The sequence below is a fragment of the Argopecten irradians genome, chromosome 16 (assembly GCF_041381155.1).
Source record: "Argopecten irradians isolate NY chromosome 16, Ai_NY, whole genome shotgun sequence".
Taxonomy (NCBI): Eukaryota; Metazoa; Mollusca; class Bivalvia; order Pectinida; family Pectinidae; genus Argopecten; species Argopecten irradians.
The window spans coordinates 20,479,442-20,502,152 of record NC_091149.1 but is presented as its reverse complement, the minus strand read 5'-3'; the positions used below and the strand labels follow the sequence as shown (position 1 = coordinate 20,502,152).

The 22,711-nt window shown below is 35.1% G+C and overlaps 2 protein-coding genes across 2 annotated transcripts; one reads left to right on the top strand and one right to left on the bottom strand.

The window, feature by feature from the left end:
• Positions 1-511: 511 nt before the first annotated feature.
• LOC138310457 (uncharacterized) lies at positions 512-3,938 on the top strand. The gene is made up of 3 exons (XM_069251684.1): positions 512-571; positions 1,827-2,398; positions 3,711-3,938. Exons 2-3 carry the CDS (start codon positions 1,867-1,869, stop codon positions 3,743-3,745), a joined length of 567 nt encoding a protein of 188 aa, XP_069107785.1. The 5' UTR covers positions 512-571; positions 1,827-1,866; the 3' UTR covers positions 3,746-3,938.
• Positions 3,939-4,392: 454 nt separating this feature from the next.
• Positions 4,393-19,358, bottom strand: LOC138310456 (kielin/chordin-like protein). The gene is made up of 8 exons (XM_069251683.1): positions 15,520-19,358; positions 14,446-14,505; positions 13,842-13,913; positions 13,533-13,574; positions 7,216-7,345; positions 6,557-6,736; positions 5,849-6,028; positions 4,393-5,114 (listed from the first exon to the last, which is right to left on the bottom strand). Exons 1-8 carry the CDS (start codon positions 15,575-15,577, stop codon positions 5,015-5,017), a joined length of 822 nt encoding a protein of 273 aa, XP_069107784.1. The 5' UTR covers positions 15,578-19,358; the 3' UTR covers positions 4,393-5,014.
• Positions 19,359-22,711: the final 3,353 nt, after the last annotated feature.

The window sequence follows — 22,711 nt, the reverse complement described above, 5'->3', positions numbered from 1 at the left end:
TTTTAATATTCTAGAGATTGGTGGCCAGTCTTGTTAAACATGCGATATTCAGTACAATGGAAGTTGTGTAAATACTTGTGAAGCAAATTTTCATCAGTTAAGAATGCTGCGAACATTATATATGTGAAATAATTCCTAAATATATTTGGTGATATTGTCTGTATAATACTACATGGCAAAATTTAGGTTGTTTTATTGAGAAAAAAAAAACATTTTTACACAATCGATATAATTTCTCCCCCCCCCCCCCTTTATTATCATTTTTTGTTATTAGATTAAGAATCGAAACAACACATTATTTAAAGAAACATCGCCAATTATAAAATTCTTATTTTTAGAAAAAAAAAGTTTTTGATTTGACAATCGTTATTCATTTTTTCCAAATATAATAAACAGCATATACACAAATTCTCGGGAGTGGTTATCACGTTCAGTAAACGCTTGGTCAGACCAGTAATCGGACGACGGTACTTGACAATATAGTATATCCGGTCATCCTTCAGAACATTAAAATAGCTACAGTCGTATATCAGGGCATCCAATGTAACGTTTGACCAAGTGGAACCTTAATGTAAGTTAATGTAAGTTACTCTCTTTTCTATTTTTCTCCTTCTCTAAACCTACTTTCATGACATTTTCTTGCGCTGAGTGCCAGCACAATGGATGTACCTTCTTTTCTATTACCATGAAATATTTGAAGCTTTGTATTTGTTAAACGGACCATCTACAGTGAAAATTACATGGGACTTATGTTGTATCATCCTCGATACTCCAGGGGTCCCGATCACTTGAAATCTCTACACCCCTGAACTATCTCATAGTGAAATTGAAGGCAGCTCAGCGGAAAACATTTGACCAATCACAGGCCAGCAAATATTTCCTTTGAAGACTACAGAGAAAGCGACTTCTAACATCAAAGCCACACAGTCGACCTCAGTGTACCGTTATACGGCTCTTTTGATGTACATCAAATGACTAAATTACCTGTTCTATTCTGTTGCCTCCAGTTTTACTATGAAAAAGTCCAGGGGTGTAGAGATCGTAAGTGATCGGAACCCCTGGAATATCGAGTATGATGTTGTATCAAAATAAAAAAAGAAGACACATTTTAATAGATTGTCAGGATTAGAAATATAAATTTGCGACTTAAAACATATTAATTTTACTTCAACGACACGGAATTAAGTTTATGGACATCGCCTCCAATAAATCTGGTGATAATTTGCTATCTGTATATCTGCTACAGTTAAACCCAGCAAACGTGACCAACTGTGCGTATGTAACATTGCCAATCGCAGGTCTTTCTATGGAAGCAAATTTTGTTTAGCTGCTTTATATTATATATGCAAAAATATGGTTCTAGCAAAAAAGTGCAACAGGTTAGGATTTTTATCTTTTTCATTTTAATTGAATTGTGCTTGCTAATTACATAAGGTGAAAATGTCATATATGGAGCCAATGTACCTATTCAAGGCAATATCTGAACACAGTAACAGGATTTTTTGTTATCAAGAAATGATTGAGAGCCTTTTCACTCAAACATGTGTGTTACTCAAATATTCGGACCTATTGAACATTTCTTTCTCAGAAACAATATAAAACAGGCCACGATCTCTCGAAACAAACTTTAAGTCAAAAACGAACTCAAGTCTACAATTATTAACAAAGGTTATATATTATAGAAATTACTAATATTTTGACTTAAGTCCTCAATTTTATTTCGAGAAATCGAGGCCAGGAGCATTTTTATTATTAAAATTCCTTCTTTTATATCGTTTTTTCGTGATAGAATGTATGATTTTAGTGTCTGTTTTATCTCAACACAGCACTGCCAGTGTTAGGAAGCCGAAGAGATCATTCGATAAGATGGCGGTCCTACATTTTAACCCTGTTTCTCTTCTGTTGATACTACTCCTAGTAAACACCGTAGAAGGAAACTGGCGGGGTAAATATAGAAAATTTCGGTCTGATCAAGGCCGAAAGGCGAAATCCGCATTAACAAAGATGCAGAAAGATTTCGATTGGTCGGAAATCTTCGACTACAACGTAGATTATCTGGAAACGCATTTTCTCATTACGGAGACTAATATGTTGACTGGGTTGTTTGAGGAATGGGAGGCCGGAACACCAAATAACAATCGCGACATGAACGACCTGGATGATCTGATGAACCAGGTTAGGGATTTACATGGGAATTTGGAGAGAATTTACACCGCACATACCCAACTTGAGAAGAAAATGAAGGATGTTCTTCGCGAACGATCAGAAACAATGGATGTTCAGTATATGATTAATGACCTAAACTCGATGTCAAGTAAACTGACCTATATGAGTGGAGCCTTAAGTAGCCTTAGTGACAGAGCTGAGAAGATCCACCACAAATCTCAGGATGTCACAAGTACGTATTCTTCTAATCATCAGTGTAAATGTAGGTTATAATGCCTACTGGCAGACGACCAGTTCTCGCCATCGCATCTGTACGATGACCACCCAAATTTACGCCAATAAAGTCAATTTCTGACAGAAGACACTATCATGCTGATTTCCACGAAAAATTGTCTGAAAATTCTTGTCTTGTGTGATCATACAAGTATACATGGGATGGCGAGAATTGATACCCGGCTAAAACTGGTCGCCTACCAGTAATTGTACTGCCTTTTACTGGTTGATTATAACAGTCGATATATCTTCAATACTAAGAGAGTTTAAGTTAGGATAAACATTTGTAATGAAAGGAAGGACGAAATATTGTTGATATGGACCTTGTCGAAACATAACGTTAAAACCAAGTCGATGTCTCTGCAATCTCATTAAGGCTACACAATGTAGTAAGTAGCTCATCATTTGTTTTTATTGTTATCTAGTGAATAAACAGTGCTGAATGCATTGTTTCTATGAGCAAGTTACTCTTTATTCAAAGTAAATATTTGTTTCATTCTATATTGCATAATACACATTTGATAATCTATGATAGTATGGTATTCATTTTAATTTCAATCGTTATGTTCAATACCAGCTATGACAATATCAAAAAGGCTTCAACCACAAAAGAAAGCAAAATCGAAATGATAAACAAGGAGACAACTAAACTATAAAAAATCTTTGTCCAGATGTTTCTCTCGAGTCCCTAGCTTGATGTTATTTTTTTGTCAGGCCAAAGAAAACAAATTGACAAATGGCCGTGATAGGCTTTGTTGTGGAAATGTTCACCTATTTCCCCTTAATTGGAGTTTACTCTACAAATGCAAGAACAAACTAAAAAGTACAACGGGAACTGTTTGAAAATTGAAAACATTCATCCTCTACAATTAAATCTATATGATCGCCTCTTTTCGCAAATAATTGGAAATTCTAGATTTTATTTAGCTCGTTTTCCATTGAGCGTGTCTGAGCATGGTCAGGTGCGCGTGGTTAAAATTTACGAAATTCATATCAATTATTTTTTTTTTATTTTTTTTTTGTTTGAAAGCTGACTTTACAAATAATATCCAAATGTAAACATATAGATGTTAAAAGTATTTTGTAACTATAGTTTCACATTAGCGCTGTTTTCACATTAAAATATACCTTTATGGGTCATTTCATCAGACTGTTTATTTCATGGTTTATATTTTTTTCATATAGAATGTCTTTTGTTATTATGATATAAATATCATTGTCAATTTTAGATAATAGCTTAATTAATCGTTTCGCATTTTTTCTCGTTTCAGGGCAAATAGGCGACGCCATTGATTCAGTGCAATAGACAAAATGTACCAAAGTAGTATACAATCGATATTTTTCTTGAACAATGTAAATGTATGAAAAAAATAATATATATATATGTATTTTCTGAAATGCATAACATATTTCACAATTTATAATGGAATTAGCTGTTATCTGCCTGTGTGTACCTCTACACCATTGTTATTAAAGATTATATTTGATTGACAGTAAAATATTGTGGTATTTCTTTATTTGTATTTACAGTCAAACCTCGATGTATCGAAAGTCAAGGGACCGACAGAAAAACTTCGAAACATCGAGACTTAGAATTATTCATGATTGGAATTAGACCGATTTTTTTTACCATGACCAATTGTGAAAGTTGTGTACATGTCGTGTCCGTTCCGTAAACTATATAATCATTCATGAGTTTGTTAGTAATGTTATATAGTGAAGAAATCGGAACAAAGCAATACCTACTCGCAAGGGAAGATAACTCTGTAATATGCAAAAACAAACTAAATATGCAAAGTAAGTCTCTGAAGATCTATGACAAGTATTTTTTTCTTTGGGTTTGCTATTACATAGTCCATTGGTTGATATCACGACAGTGAAAGTAACCCTCGGAGTATCGAGGATGTAAAATAACAGGTTTGCAGTACGTACACAAATAACTCAAACAACATATTCTATAATAATAATAATACTTTACTTTATACTTTTCAAACAGAAGTATCCTTGCAAGACACATTACATAAAAGAAAAACATCAGAAAGAAGAAAACACAAACAGAAAACAAATCTAGACTTATCAGTTCTTATGAAACAAACATCCATCAGTAAATATGCACAGACTTAAGGGGACATAACTAGTGACGTATGTGCGACGTCTTATACGTAGTGTGGTATATATTGTAGTTCTTCACAACTATAAATTAACTGGATGTGAATTTGATTCCTCCAACACTTAAAAACATGCCAACAAGCTTCAACTTAAATTTACAGGAAACTACACATTTTTTTATAAATAACACTTTTACTCCTGATTTGTTACAATAGCACAGGCATTTTCTATTAAAGACATAATTTTTTCTGCACTTGTGGGTAGGTATTAATTGTTACGTCATATTTTAATGAGTATAACGTCATAGGTTTTTTTCACAAAAGACGACGTCATCTTTTGGTCACAGAGTTATGACGTCACAATTGATACCTACCCGAACTGGAGATTACTCTGTAATGTGCAAAGACGGAACAGGGTCAAACTAATAAGTTATATTGCAAATATCCGATAGTCTGAGTCTTATTCCTCATTTGAAAAAGTAAAATGGCCGTCTTCTCCTGCACATTTGTGTAACTTCATTTCCATTTACGAAAAACTTCGCATTGCATCCTCCACAGTAATCAGCCCTGAGAGAGAAACAAAGAGGGATACGGTGTTTAAGATACGATTTACAACATACAGTAAAACGTGGTTATCGCGACCCTCTGATGACCAACAAAATCACTTCGTTATCAGCATATCTAGTTGGGCACGTATTACAGACACCTTATAGAAACCTTGAAGAAAAATGAAACTTACTGTGTCATAACTATAGATTAGGTTGAGCGTTTTTGTACAAATATATCCACCAGAGGATTCCCCTTTTGTAATTACATGTTTTACTACTAGTGTTGGTTTTTAATTATTGAGTCGTTAATTAATGTCTAGGTCAAGAGTAATTATCACAGACGAAAAGATTAAATTTATATGTGACCACGTGGTAGTTCAATGTACAGTGGCCATTCGTTATCTTCTCCGGTTTATTTAGTTATTTGTTATGGATTTTTCTGTACACCAACTTCTTTCCGCGTGTAATTTCATCAGATGTACAAATATTCACAATAGTACAATTTTAACTATATATCGCGAAATGGAAGTGCTGAGAAATATTCGTTTTCATATACAATGGAGATTTTACTGATATGTTGCAAAATAAAAGTGCCAGCGAAAATGAAGTTCGACGGGAAATCCCGAAAAAACCCGCTGCAAAAATAAGCCAACTTATAGTAATCAGTCTTGACTAAGAAATACGGCCAGTACTATGAAATGTATGTGATCATGCATGCAATATTTATACCCATGAAAGGTATTCCATACTTACACACACTTAGCGTTGGGGATCAGCGGACATTGCTGTACAGAACACGGATTTACTAAACAGTTCACTGGGGGCAATCCATTGTCACATATCGTAGGTGGTGGTGCTACTATCTGACACGTTTTAGTGACTTCTTGTCCGTGTAGATAAAACCTGGCCTTACAACCACCACAGTAATCGGCCCTGCAAAAAGGAAAATTATATCTTCATTAGTAAACATTAGGGGCAATGAGGGATCCTAACCGTACAAAACAGATTGTGGTATAGTCAGCTGTCCCTATATCAACACATACACATAAACTAAAACAATCATATGATAGAAAAACAATAGAAAATATACGACAAAACAATTACATGAAAACGTTGTTCGGCAGGAAAATGCTAAAGTAATCCGCCGCCAAACTTGATTTCGTTTACAGTACGATCATGAATATAACAATAAAACTTGATTTTGGTGAATGTACCTTTATCAACACACACATGAAACAAACACGGTCGAATGATATAAAACTAACAATATAAAATTGTGTCAGATCCTCTCTGAAACGGAGTTATTATAAGGATTTTAATCCTATTACAGCTAATGTATACAAACTTTCATTCCAGTGTTATTCCGCGATTAATTATCTTCGCGATTTTGTTTTGAAACGGAAAATCAGTAGCCGCGGAAGACAGTTGTTTTACAGTAAGTGTATTCCACATGTTACTTACACACAGGTAGCTCGTGGGAGACGCGGACAGCTCTGAGACCTACATGGGTTTATTAAACAGTTTACTCTTGGTTTGCCATTTGGACAGGTCCTCGGTGAAGGGACTATTTTCTTGCATGTTTTCGTAACATCCCGTCCATTCAGGTAGAACCGGGCGTTACATCCTCCGCAATAGTTATCCCTGAATAAGAATAATCAAAATTTACTGTTACTACGTATGGCTGCCTTCGTACATCCAGGATAGGGAAGTGGGAATTGGAAGACACTTTTGATATTTCATGTATGTTTTATTTGGAAACCTTCGGGAAGTCATACTATAATTGTTCTTATTTTGGCACAATATTAATTTTAGACGCTGTGGAACACTTAAACATATTTGGCGCCCGGATTGTTTGGACACTGTTAAGTACTTACATACATTTGGCTCCCGGATGGTTTGGACACTGAAGTACTTACACATATTCGGCGCCCGGATGGTTTGGACATTCTGAAGTACTTACAAACATTTGGCGCCCGGATGGTGTGGAAACTGTTAAGTACGAAACTGTGGAGTACTTACACACATTTGGCGCTGGGATGATTTGGACACTGAAGTACTTACAAACATTTGGCGCCCGGATGGTGTGGAAACTGTTAAGTACGAAACTGTGGAGTACTTACACACATTTGGCGCTGGGATGATTTGGACACATCTCTCTTTCACAAGGAACGAAAGTACAAAACGGCATTGGAACTCCTTCTGGACATGGAGGGGATATCGGAGCCGGAACCGGCGGTGAAACAGGTGTGGCTGTCAAAAAGCATGGCTATTTATTGAAATTATCTTCTTATAATCTAATTACATAAATTACACTCGTTCCAATTAGTTAGATCACTGAGGTTATTTTTCCATAGACTGAAAGACTGGTACGTCAAGTATTATGACGTCATACATACAGAATGGTTCCACGTAATATTTTAAAAGTCATTTGTCAAACTGAATTTCAATGAATTTGATTAGATATCAATGCACCACGACTCAATTTGTCTTATCGTAAAAGTAAATAAAATTACGGAAATTGATTCCTAATTAGTACCCGATTGAGTTATTCAAATTAAATTATAAACATTATTTTCAATATATTTCGTGTTTATGAAGTCATAGACAAAAGCGGACGGACATTTTTTTTCATAAACGCTTTCGCGTCTATGAACAAGAGATCCCAGAGGGATTTTGGCGCCCGCCAAAGAATGATCTATGTGCAACCATGGAAAGGGGGGTATTTTCTCTGCTTTTGCTACATATGAAATTTGAGAAAGATCCTTTTAGTATTTTCTGAGATACATCTATATAACAGTAACAAACTTCAACTTTCAAAATCCAAGATGGCTACCTGTCAGCCATCTTGTTAACTGTTCAGTCTAAAAAATGAAATATGCATAACTAGTTCCACAGGGAACCTGCGATTTGAATAGCCCACCAGGGCTAAAATGTCCTTCAATTGCTGTCTATGACTTCATAAACCTTAAAGATATTTAGAATAATAGTTAAGAAATAAAGAAACACATGATAGACATTATACAAACATAAATCACACAGAACAGGTGGTTACTTTTAGTACAGTTGTGTGACCGCACAACATACCAAAAACTGCGTGCGCACATCGGGCATACATCGTGCGCACATCGTGCACAGCTGTGCGATCGGGACGACCGGTCAATCAAATTTGCGAAATCATTCCATAAACGGACCGTGTTGAAGAGTCTTATTTACTTGTACTGTCATTCCAGTGATATCTAAATCTAATTCGCGAATAACAGTGACAACATCTGATCTTTATCGTCTGCAATCTACCATTATCAACATAAACATCCAACCCAGGTGGAATACACTTGCCACATGATCGTAAAAGGAATCGAGTTCATTATAACAATTCGCGATTAGTGTAGGAAACAGGAATAAAAAGATAGAATTGCTCCATTTTTTATTATTTTTCTTCAGTTATAAAATTTACTTACTTTACACCATTACCACCACTGCAAAGTTTGAGCTTCTTATTTTAATTCAAGATAAAAAAAATATTAAAAATAACTACTTGCGTCCTGAAAAAATTCCACAGAACTATGCCCTATATGGAATGAAGTACTGGTTGTGCATATAGCAAACCCAAAATTAATTATTTTATATGAAATTTTGTGCTAATTAGACACATATATATACACGTTTTGTTCAAATGATTGGTATCGTTTATGCTCTGTCAGCAATTAAGAATCTTTAGAAGCTAGTTATTCCATCCCCTTTTAAAAAGAAGAATAATTGGAAAGACATCTTATGTAGATTTATTGTTTTTAAAATGTCATAAAACCTAACCATTCATTAACAAAAAAAAGTGACATTTGACAATTTTATCGTTTTAAACTTTACATCAATGTGTTTATTCTGCTTAATTTATTTTATCTTTTACGCTAAATTTTATTTACAATACGCATAATTCTGATGCATTACGCATATCTTTTTAAACTTTGGATGTGCGGAGGGCGAAAATACTTGATATCAATTGTACCTTAGACATGTATATTTACACGTACCAATTATTGTGATGTACATATGTCGTACAGATTAACGTCACTGTAGACGTCTCGCTCGGAAATTAATAGGGATTAATTTAGTGTATTGCAATTTTATCGTTTTATGATGTACAGTTAGGCATGTTATTTTCCAATTCAGCGCTTACAAAGCAACTTTCAAATTAGTTTGTGCTCCATCTCAATATATCACACCCGTAAAATAAGAATTTATATAAAAATAATGATTCATTATTTGGAAGTATGAGAATACTTACTGCAAAGTCTCGCAAAAAAATTATAAAAAAACTTTTTTGACTCATTTATTATCATATGAAATGAACACAGTTGAGCTACTTCATCACAAAACAACAGCATACATTTATTTACTGAGTTTGAGGTTTGAGGTTGTGTTATGTTGAACTAAAGGACCAAACTGTTGCCTAAGAACGAATGCCGAAGACATCAATTCGTTGTTAGACCAGGAAAATGTGCATTTAAAACTATAAACTAAATTATAGTACATTGTTATATTTAAAATTAAATTGATAGATATCTTTATTAATCCCGCCTCTGGATGCGTGATGCAATGAGTGGGACAAAACAGGACAGGATAAGGTGAGAAAGGGCAGAACGGGACACAATCGGACGAGACAAGACAGGACGAGACATGTCAAAACGAGACAGGATGGGACAAAACAGGATAAAACGAGACAGGATAGGACGAGACAGGATATGACGAGACAGGATCAGACCAGACAGGATATGACGAGACAGGATCAGACCAGACAGGATAGACGAGACAGGATAGACGAGACAGGATTGACGAGACAGACAGATCAGACGAGACAGGATCAGACGGACAGGATAGACAGACAGGATAGACGAGAAGGATATGACGAGACAGGATCAGACGAGACAGGATAGGACGAGACAGGATATGACAGACCAGACAGGATATGACGAGACAGGATCAGACGAGACAGGATATGACGAGACAGGATCAGACGAGACAGGATATGACGAGACAGGATCAGACGAGACAGGATATGACGAGACAGGATCAGACCAGACAGGATATGACGAGACAGGATCAGACGAGACAGGATATGACGAGACAGGATAGGACGAGACAGGATATGACGAGACAGGATAGGACGAGACAGGATCAGACAGGACAGGACGAGACAGGATCGAGACAGGATCAGACCAGACAGGATATGACGAGACAGGATCAGACGAGACAGGATATGACGAGACAGGATAGGACGAGACAGGATATGACGAGACAGGATAGGACGAGACAGGATCAGACGAGACAGGATAGGACGAGACAGGATCAGACCAGACAGGATAGACGAGACAGGATAGACGAGACAGGATAACGGACAGGATAGACAGGATCAGACGAGACAGGATCAGACGAGACGACAGGATACAGACAGGATAGACGAGACAGATATCAGACGAGACAGGATATGACGAGACAGGGATCAGACGAGACAGGAAGATGACGAGACAGGATAGACAGGATCAGACGAGACAGATAGGACGAGACAGGATCAGACGAGACAGGATAGGACGAGACAGGATCAGACGAGACAGGATATGACGAGACAGGATAGGACGCGACAGGATCAGACGAGACAGGATCAGGACGAGACAGGATAGGACGCGACAGGATCAGGACGAGACAGGACAGACGATAGACAGAGACAGGATAGACGAGAGACAGGACGAGAAGTGACGAGACAGGACAGGACGAGACAGGATAGGACGAGACAGGATATGACAGCGAGACGAGACAGACAGGATATGACGAGACAGGATCAGACACGAGGCAGGACAGGACGAGACAGGTTATGACAAGACATGATATGACGAGACAGGATATGACGAGACAGGATAGGACGCGACAGGACAGGACGAGTCAGGATCAGACGAGACAGGACTGACAGAGACAGGACAGGACGACGACAGGTTATGACGAGATAGGATCAGACGAGACAGGATCAGGACTAGACAGGATCAGACGAGACAGGATCAGGACGAGACAGGATAGGACGCGATAGGAGCGACAGGATTGGAGGACGAGGCATGATATGACGAGACAGGATCAGGACGACGAGACGAGACAGGACAGGACGAGACAGGATCAGACGAGACAGGATTGATATGGATTGGGTTCAGTTTTATGTTAAAATAAGTATGACACACTACAGAAATATTAAATTACGAATGTGTTCATTTCACTTGTGATTTTATGAAGGAAGTTTAGAAAGGTTTTGTAGCTTTCACCATTGCAAATTATATCTCCCAAACAAGTCTCATGAAATCTCATACACAATGAACTCATTTACAGACACTTTGTAGCATAATTAAAGGAAACTACATTTCATCAGGTTTCAAGCGTCAGTATGTTGTGAAAACTCTAGCTATTTTTATCACGCTGTCGTGGGCACCTTACTCCATGTCATTGTTTAGATTTATCATTTCCTCCCGTGTCAGATAAGTCTGACTGAGACAATAAACCTGTTAATGATTATAATACCTTTGAGGTTATAGAGGAGAGGTCGCTAAATCAGGTGAACCCGAGACTTTGCGAATAGATTTTACATAAGTTAGTTTCATCATACAGAGAAATTAAAGGATTGTCTTTCTCTCACATGGCTTTCTTAATTGATTGCTGAAAATATGTTATGCTTACGGGATCGAACTTTGAAGAAACCATTTTTAAAGACACCTCAATGCACCAACCTTCATGCAGCATTTATGATATCACAATAAAGTTTGTATCCTGGCGTTTGAGAAAGAAACCTTATGGTGACGTCATACTTTTCAAAACGCTCGGTTTATTATCCAAGGTTTACCTTATTAAGTTATCCATCTGGCTTCATATCCCTATCCTACTAAACGTCACTTAGAAGCCTCATATTCATGACGTCACGATATATGTTTCTACAACTGATAGTACTATGGTGACATATGCACAAAATAACAGATTGAAAAAGTTACTTGATGACGTCAATCTGATTGAAATACAGATCCTTATAACCGCTCCGTACAATGGAGGATATGACAATATCCCATAAGGGTCATGTTTGAAAGACCTTTGTACCACGTGTACTTCAGATCCAATTCATTTTTCTGCACATTGCTACATCCATTGACAACGCCATTTCGTCCCAATATACATATACAATTAGGTTATTGTGCTGTTTGGGCGAGATTCGTAATTCGACAGCTTTTTTCAAACAATTTCGTCCCCTTAAAGTCACATTCAAGATTCTGGCAGCAGCAATTTGATTGGCTTTTTTGCAGAGGTCCTCTGGACATGACCCCTAATGGGATGTTGTCAGATCCTCTTATTCAACGCAGTGATAATAAGGATCTGTATCTAATCAGATTGTGGTGATGTGGGATTATGTGATAAATATATAAATACATTCTGAGAACTAAACTAAAAATAATGAAATATATCAACGGAACAAAGTAATATATCGAGACTAATTATATATAGAAGGATGTAGATTTTTTATGTTATGGAGATATAACACAAATATCTGAGTGCACTCTAAGTAAACCGAGAAGCGGTTTATGTTGAGAGTACACTCAGATTTTTGTGTTATATCTCCATAACATAAAAAATCTATTCAAGTTAATCCTTATTATTCAATTTACTAAAGATAATCTCTTCAATATTCAAAATTCATTTTGGGACTCTTTTGTCTATGAAATCATTACGCCGTCATCTCAGCCAATCAGAAGCAACGTTACAAACGGCGACGCCATTTTTTCCTTTATGGGCTGATAAAGTAAATTTTTATGCCAATGAAAATGCTCCTAACAAGCAAAATTGAATTATTTATATATAGAAGGATGTAGAACAAGACAATATGGAATAGGAGGGGATCAGTACCTGCCAACTTCTTCACAAAAGATCCGATCTCGGGACTCAGAGATGGAAAGCTTGTGGTAATTATATAATATATCGGGAAAAGACACCTTCAAAATAACATTAACCTAAAGAATATCATAGCATATGTCACTAGTGTGATATAACCTGAAACTATTCTCATTGGGTGTGTCGTGCAGCTGAACCATTGTGACGTCATAACAGAAATATTAAAAGTGACGTCAGGGGAAAAAATATGACGTCACGATTTCGATGACGACGGGACAAAATCGCTGCTTCCGCTGAAATTTTGCAGCACATTTGCAGCATTGAAATTCTTTGTAGTATAGGTTGATGTGATAACTAAAGAAGTATTTTAAAATTGAGATTTTATGAAACTCGCCTGAAAATTTTGGCTTTCAACAAAATAATAACTTCTAAGACTTGATTCATAAAATCTCATATGAAATGAACACTCATTTAATGTATTTCTGTTGAATATGTAATGTAATAAATGAGATTAATTTGATTCACTTACAACATGTTGTTCCTCCGCATGCGGTTGGGCAGCATATCCTTCCTAGAAACCAATGAAGCGTGTTTAATTGAAAAGTCAATGGTAATAAGCAAAATTATTTATATATCTTTTTAAACCACTTCGAAAAATGATAGACAAATACACACACATGTAGTAGTACATACATATATATTATTTAATCAAAGATGAAACAATCTTCATATGGAATCTTCGATCTATATAAGTGCCATAAATTTGCAGCCAATCTCTATAATTCATAATGTCGTAAGTCCATAATTTTAATGTACATATCATTTCTATAATACTCACCCTGTCCACAACTTCCACTGCTACACGTAAATGCACAGATACCGAAACGGCCTGTTGGGGGACATCGGGGATCTGCGGGAAAATTTTGGAGTTAAGAACAAAACAAATCATGTTTTTAGATAATGTAAACTGTCCATATGTGTATACATTGTATAATGGTTATCGATATGACTGACAATAATTCATTCATTTCATAATATTGAATGATATAATATATATTTGAATCATATGACGACTACTTTTGTGATTTCGCATGATATAATTGCTAAAAATTAATTTTATGAAATGATAAAACGATTTTTAATTTTTGTTATATCACATCAATTTTCTAATATATTCGTTAACAGCTCTTATACTGTATACCGATTCATTTTCCCGTACGATGAAATTTTCCGTATTTCGTGGGCGATAGAAAATCGCGAGAATAAAATCTCTGTGAATATACTATCAACTAAAGGTAAAATAAAACCCCAAAAGTCTTGATCACGATATTGAATCGTCACGAAATTCACTTGGTGTTCAGTAAAAGATTTGTTATTGTTTTTTATCATCTTTTTAGAAAAGTATATTATGTGACATTGGAGGTACGATTTACTAAACTTACCCGCTATTCCGGGATTACCGGGGAATGGGAACGACTGCGATGTCGGGAACGGAGGGGAAACTGTAAATAAACAAAACAAAGTAGGTTCTGTTTAATATAGAGGTTATAATTATTTTAATTCTATTCCGTTTACTTCAGTACAGCCGTGTCTGTCAACAGATAAGGGTTAAACAGGGGGGTCCGATCGTGCATTATTTGTTATCAATGTAATATTTTTTAAAAAGCAACAATTAATTATGATATGAAATATTTCTATTTTTTTTTACTTAGATTTGTTGTTTTTCTGGGGGAGACTTGAGACAATAAAATGATCCAAATATTCTTTATATATGAAAATGGTAGATTCCTGAGAATTCCGAGAGAAAGCAATATTCTTTATTTTAAGTTAGGATCAGTTGACGCATGATAAACAGTCAGACATTTAAGACATTAGGGCTACAAGAAACATTAACTAGAAGTCTCATAGACGGACATAGATCAAACTAAAATTGACAAGTTGAAATATTGGTGAAGTTATACTTTTCGCGTGTCACATTATTCATACATCATTATTTAAACATGCTGACATGTTCACACGTGGATATACATGTTTCGCAGAGATTTAATGAAAGAACTCTTTTTCATTTTTACAATAATCGATCAATAACGTAAGTCATATGTAATGACACTAAATCGTTATCATTAATTAAAACAGTTTAAGCAGTCTCAGTTAAAATTGGGAACACCATCGCTATATGCACATATCTGATCAAATAATATATTCATTCAAAAGAACGGTTGAAATCCCTGTACTTAGACGAATATGATCTGAACAAAGTACATTCTTTTTATACTTATTATTGGGATATAGGGATATTAAATGTTGTAATCAGTAGGTTTCCAAAAATAGCATTATCTTAAGTAAAATCAGTGTATCTTTGCACATCATTCATTCATTCATTCATTCATTCATTCATTCATTCATTCAATCAATCAATCAATCAATCAATCAATCATGCATTCATTAATTCATTTATATGTAAACAAAATACCTTAAGTAGTTTTAATTATCAAAATCAATATTAAATGTCTTACCTGCATTACTTCCATAGAAATTGACCGCTGCAATCACAAAAAGGAGTAATATCGCCATTTTGTATTTATCCCGACGTCTTGTTCCACGTGTTGTAGATCTACACCTTCAGAGATGCAGTATAGTATGACGTATAACAACTACTTGTCCTTATATACCTGTGTATGACCAATGTGGAAACTTTCAACGTAACGTAATTCCCTTTTGATATTGGAGAGGATTTCCCGGTAAAACCTGACCGCATCTTACCTGTCGTGTGCAGTGATGCGGGGAGTGATAAATCAAGGACCCTGACCAGGGGAATACTTACACACCTGTAGCAAGTGAAAGGTAACACCAAGCTGCTTCATATCAAATTGTTCAGGTATGTAAACTTCTATTGTTACGTACATAAGTCTATTTGTAGACTAAAAATTTTGTCATTTTGTTTGTGGTTTCAGAATCTGTTATAATGAGCATTATTTTTATTCTATTCTGTGCGGTTTTTAGTAAAAAGTGTCGTGCTTACAAAGCCGAATGACATCAGATCGAGTTATCAAGGTTTAATTTTAACAATCCTGTAAAAGTGATTCGATGTTTTGGCTAGAGCTTAACAATGATGACAGCGACTTATCGCTTGTCCTATCTGATTCATACATGTGAAGTCAGTGAATGGAACAGAAACATAGGTACTCTTCAATTGTGATGAAGTCCCCATTTTCGTTATCACACTCGAAAAATACAAACTCATCACTGCTAAGCATTTATTGATATAGGAAATGGAACATTTAACAGGATTAAGACAATGTTCAATGGTATGCATTTATTATCCTTTCCATTTTCAAGAAGTGACAGTACACAACAAATAAGTGTCCCGATTGGCTGCTTTGTATGTGACGTCAGACAGCAGTTAATCCCTTTTTGAGCACTTAAGGTGAAGATTTATTACTGTGACAACAACGTGTATTAACAAGCTAAACCTAATGATTGTAATTGTGTTATTTTCATTTAACATGACGTAAATGGTAGTAATTCTAATGGGCGTAATTAATAATCTTGTGTTTTATAAGCATAACAACATGAAGTAATATGATAGGCGCTGTCGTATCATGATTGTTAGGCTCGAGTGTAGAATTTCATTTATTTATCATTTACAAATACAAATTACTGATACATTTAATGATGTTGTCAGAAAGAAATCTGTATCAAAACAATAACAGAACCAGATGTTTCAAAAGAGTGAGTGTATTTTCTTAATGTTTAGTACAGATTTTGTTATTTATTTACAATCTTACTTAGTACCATTAGGTAATAAATAGTGTTTTTCAAGATGGCGGCTGTAGGGGCCATCTTGGATTTCGGTTAGGCCCGAAAAATAACAATTTTTTTTATCTTTTACTGTTTAGTCAAACATAATAATACAACATCCCATACGGCTTCATGTTCGGATGACCTTTTAACCAACTTACATCAGATCAAATGCATTTTCTACACATTGCTACATCAATCAGATTGGTAATACGCATACCATCTTTATATAACGCTGATTGTAAAGTTCAAAGTTGTTCGGGTCATTAAGTACTTACTATGCTTATCACGTATTTGTACCATTTTCATGATGTTTTGTAACACATTATACTTGTGACTTATACGACTTCAACGGGAAGACTGACCCATAGTTAGTTCATGTTATAAGTTTTTAATTGTCCGGTGTTGAATTCCCTCGGGCGGAATTTCTAAGTATGTATTTATTTTAAAAGTTACCATTACCTATAAACAATTAATTTTTGCCGCTTAGAGCTCTCGACTCCAGTGCAAAGAAAGGACAAGTGGTATAAGTAGAATGTCTGAAATTTAAAGATTAAATTGATATATATATTTCTTATGTTATCCATACCGTAAATATTATATTCTTGATATTTATAATTCAATTTACTGAAGATAATCTATTCAGAATTCGGAATTCATTTTGGGACTCTTTTTTTTTCTATAAAATTACAACGCCGATATATCAGCTAATCCGAAGCAACGTTACAAACGACGACGCCATTTTTTCCTTGAGGGGCTGATAAAGTATTTTTACAAACAAATTACGTTAAATTTGTAAGAATTCTGTAAGAATATTGTCAATGTTACACTAGGTGGAATGCTGTCATAGAAGGGATAGAAGACATCTTAACCACTCGTCAAAGTTAGCTGAGATGATGAGCTAGTGGTACAAACTGTATTTATCACATAATGGCCCGATCAGCCATTCCATACGGTCATATCATAAATATCGTGACACATGTGTAATAACACTATTATGACGCCACATGTAGTTTTGACGTCATAATATATATATATATAGAAAAAAAAAACTAAAACAAATCTGCGATCGATCTCTAACGGTTTCCCAGCTGCCGCGGTATGATTGACGAATTTATAAAAAAAAAATTATATTTTGATGAATAAAAGTAATGTGATAAATAGAATCTTACACTCGTGGCTATGTGATTTTGAAGGCTCGTAGCATATAAAATTATTGAACTCCTTTGATAAATGTCATATCACATCACCACTTATGTAAGATCCTCTTTATATAGGATACAGTGCACACAGACATCCGAATTTCGATTTCTCCAAACATAAGTGCAGCGTTAAGTTCAAGGTTATGCTCCTTTTGTAACATGTATCATTTTTCTTTACTTAAATCAATTGTTTACCTAAAGATGCTCCACTGCTGATGAAAGATATTTTTCTCAATAAAAAACAGTAGCTGACGGATTAATGTTTTTCTTCAGCTACAATCATTTCTTACTTTACACCATTACCTTCATTGAAAAGTGTCAGCTTTTCAATTTACTTCAAGATAAAATATTAAAAATAATTAATTGCATCCCGAAACAAGAGATCCCAGAGGGATCTTGGCGCCCACCAAAGAATGATCTATGTCTGACAATGGAAAGAGGGATCTTTTCTCTGCTTTTCAAACTTTTGCAAACATACTATATATAAAATTTGAGACAGATCGCTTCAGTACTTCCTGAGAAACAGCAGTAACAAACTTCAACTATCAAAATCCAAGATGGCTCCTTGGCGGCCATCTTGATGATTGATCGGTCCCAAATCGAAATATGCACAACTAGGGCCCTAGGGGAACCTATATATGAAATTTGAGACAGATTCATTCAATACTTTCTGAGAAATAGCGATAACAATCTTAACTATCAAAATCCAAGATGGCAGCCTGGCGGCCATTTTGTTGACCGATCGGTCCCAAAACGCAACATGCACAACTAGGACCCTAGGGGAACCTATATATAAAATTTGAGACAGATCCCTTCAGTACTTTCTGAGAAATAGCGATAACAAACTTTAACTATCAAAATCCAAGATGGCTGCCTGGCGGCCATCTTGTTGACCGATCGGTCCCAAAACGCAACATGCACAACTAGGACCCTAGGGGAACCTATATATGAAATTTGAGACAGATCCCTTCAGTACTTTCTGAGAAATAGCGATAACAAACTTTAACTATCAAAATCCAAGATGGCTGCCTGGCGGCCATCTTGTTGACCGATTGGTCCCAAAATGCAATATGCACAACTAGGGCCCTAGGGGAACCTACATATGAAATTTGAGACAGATCCCTTCAGTACTTTCTGAGAAATAGCGATAACAAACTTTAAGTATCAAAATCCAAGATGGCTGCCTGGCGGCCATCTTGTTGACCGATTGGTCCTAAAATTCAATATGCACAACTAGGGCCCTAGGGGAACCTACATATGAAATACGAGACAGATCCCTTCAGTACTTTCTGAGAAATAGCGATAACAAGAATTGTTAACGGACGGACGGACGGACGGACGGACGGACGGACGGACGACGGACCACGGACAAAAAGCGATTTGAATAGCCCACCATCTGATGATGGCATCCCGAAAAAAAAATCCGTGAAACTATGTCCTATATGAAATGACGTACTGATTGCGTATGCATTACAAGCAAAACAAATTATTTTATTTTTCAAATAATGAGCACCGTTTTTGCTCTGTCTAATCGGAGCCTATTTATTTGACCTTTTACCTCGAATCTATTTAAACATTGATAACAAACAGAACAACTAGAATAACTAGATTTATTAAATACCAGGCGCTAACCAGCTATAAACATTGGGTAAATATTACAACAAATATGACGAAATAATTTTTGGATTGTAAAAAAATAATGCATAGCTGTCTTTGAAGAACCATTGAAAAAGCAACGCGTATGATAATGTCCGATAGAAGTAAATATGTTTATGTGAAACTTGTTTACAATTATTTAACGCTAAAATTTTCTCTTGTTAAAACTATCGTTATTTTTTACAATTCTTTAATGTTTAATTATGAAAAAGTATTCCACTGTTAAATGTCGTTAAAGAAAAACATACGATTATAACAATATTTGATATTGTAGCAAAATAAAGAAACCAGATTATTTTCACAGAACTAATGGCTGAGAAGTTGGACATAAAAATGGTTAATCTTCATTCAAATCAATTCAATCTCTTCAAACTTGATCTTACATTAACAGCTTAAAATTTACAAAACATAAAAATAATAATAAAAAACAACGGCTGAACAATCTTCAAACATGGAAATATATCGTCTCTTCGATATCATAACACCTTCTAACCTTAAAGCCAAGACTAACTCAGAAACCCATTGGCTGTAATAAACAATAAAACAACTCGTGCTGCAAATTAGTTTCTATTTAACATATTGATATTTAACAGCTAGGGATTACTATCGCTATCGTTATCAATCGGGGACCTTCGGCACTTTCCGTATACGTGTTTCGTTTTCGGAAAGTGTCGAAGTTTCCCGATTGTGTCGTTATAGCCTCCTCTGGACTATGTGATATTTAAACTGAAAGCAATTCAGGAACTAAAAATCCGGGCAAGTCACAGGAGTAGAGATATTCCTTAAAAAGTTACAAAGAGCGACATCTGCTTTCAAATTCAATATTTCTTATCTTTTTTCCTACTCCTTTATAATTTGTCTTCATTTCTTTTCACTTTTTATTTAATATAACACATATTTATAATCTAAAATTAAACAATATTAATGACATACATTTTTATAGTAACTTATTTAACCAACCGGAATTATGGAAAAGACTAATATAGGCCTAGCCAGTTATCCAATCCATTGTTGTTCATATGCAATATACCTTCTTGCATGAATAAATGTAATACTTTTGTGATCGACAATAAAATATTTTGTGATAAAATGAAATATTTCTGAAGTACGTTAACGAACCAAACTACCAGCTGCCAATACACATGTATAAACATGTATGTTAAGTTTGGGTAAAACGAGTCGCAGACGAGTATTTTTGTTTACAACAGATAATTAAAGGGGCTGCCAGCATGTATATAACACTAATGAAAATCTGAGAACAGATACTTAGCGAGGATTGTTACTTTAAAACACATCTACGTTGAGGTTTAAGGACTTAAGATTTTCTCAGCTGATAATAAAACAATAGATATATAAAAAGAATAATGTTGACAAATTATTCACAACAGGTTAAACATTATAAAACTTGATTAAAAAGGGTACAGCAATGCAATTATTCAAACCATAAAACAACGTATATGTATATATGCAAACAATAATTACATGTTCAAGTCCTTATTATCACTACGTTTGATAAGAGGATCTGAGAAAATCCCATTAGGGGTCATGTCCAGGTGACCTTTGAAAATGGCCAATCAAATTGCTACTTGCAAAATTTTGACAGTGAATTTCAGGGGACGAAATTGTTTGAAAACCCTGTCAGAATTATTTTGGTTTACGTAGCCATCTCGCCCAAAGAGCACAACAAAGCTTATTGTGTATGTTTACTGGGACGAAATATCGCTTTCAATTGATGTAGGAAGGTGTAGAAAATGGATTTGGTATGAATTCCACGTGGTATAAAGGTCATCTGGACGTGACCCCCTATGGGATTTTGTCAGATCCTTCATTTAACGGAGTGGTTATAAGGATCTGTATTTTAATCAGATTGAACGTATATGTATATATGCAAACAATAATTACATGTTCAAGTCATTCACCAAAAATATTTAAAACATATATAATAGTTGTATAATAATGGATGCATAAAAGATTACTGGAGTAATACGAATAATATATTTCTAAATCACATCAATATATATCTAAAGCATGAGCCAAGAATTTCAGAGAAACATATTTATATATTGTATCTATACTAGGTTTTCCTTCATCATGATAAAGCTTTCTTGTGTAATGTTGTAATATTTGTTCTTTCAATCTGATATTTTTCTTCCTCTCATTATAATAAATAATTTTTTGTCGTTTTTTTTATTCGACAGATGTACAGGAAACTCTAAAATAATGACTTCATAATCACCACATGCTGGAACTAATCGACGGTAAATTATACTTTACATACGTCGTTTCGGGATCTCGAAACCCCCATGATGAATATTGTGACAAATTAAAATTGCATTACAATGATTTATTCCAGTAACAAAACAGAACTCTAATGTCATCTTAGTTAACAGTCGAAACGTTATATCTCCTTAAAATCTCCTTCGGCCTCAGGAAACTATATACTATTGATACTATAAATAGGGCACAATCTACAACAATAATTGATAGAATTTCATATATCATATGGATCGAGGACAGGGATTGGCTGATCAACACGATGCTCACTGTTCTTATAAATATTTTTAACGGAAACGAAATTATAGAATTCGAAAATTATTATCTCGCAGTCATTACAGGAACTTATGTGGTAAAAAGTAATGACGTCATCGACAGTATACGTCGCAATTACGTCACATCTACTGATGATGTCAGGTAATTTTCTAGCGTATGTGCGCTGTCTTACAAACCCTCCTATGTAAGATAGAGCCCTATTTTCCCTAGAAACCGCGGGTAGCCCTAAGAATTATGGATTGATATACTAGTAAGTGGATCACAAGAGTTCGATTTCAACAAACGGTCACATTGCACGATTGAAACCATAAAAATATATTTTAAAAAATAAACACTTAAACAAACATAATATCAAATCATTGAACTTGAATACAAAAGTTAAAATAGGAGTGATGAGAAGATAAAAAAGTTATGTACGCAAATATCATAATGGATTTATAAATAACATATATTAGGCACGAGCCGATATAGAAGTTTATCTATAACCTAGATGAAGCCT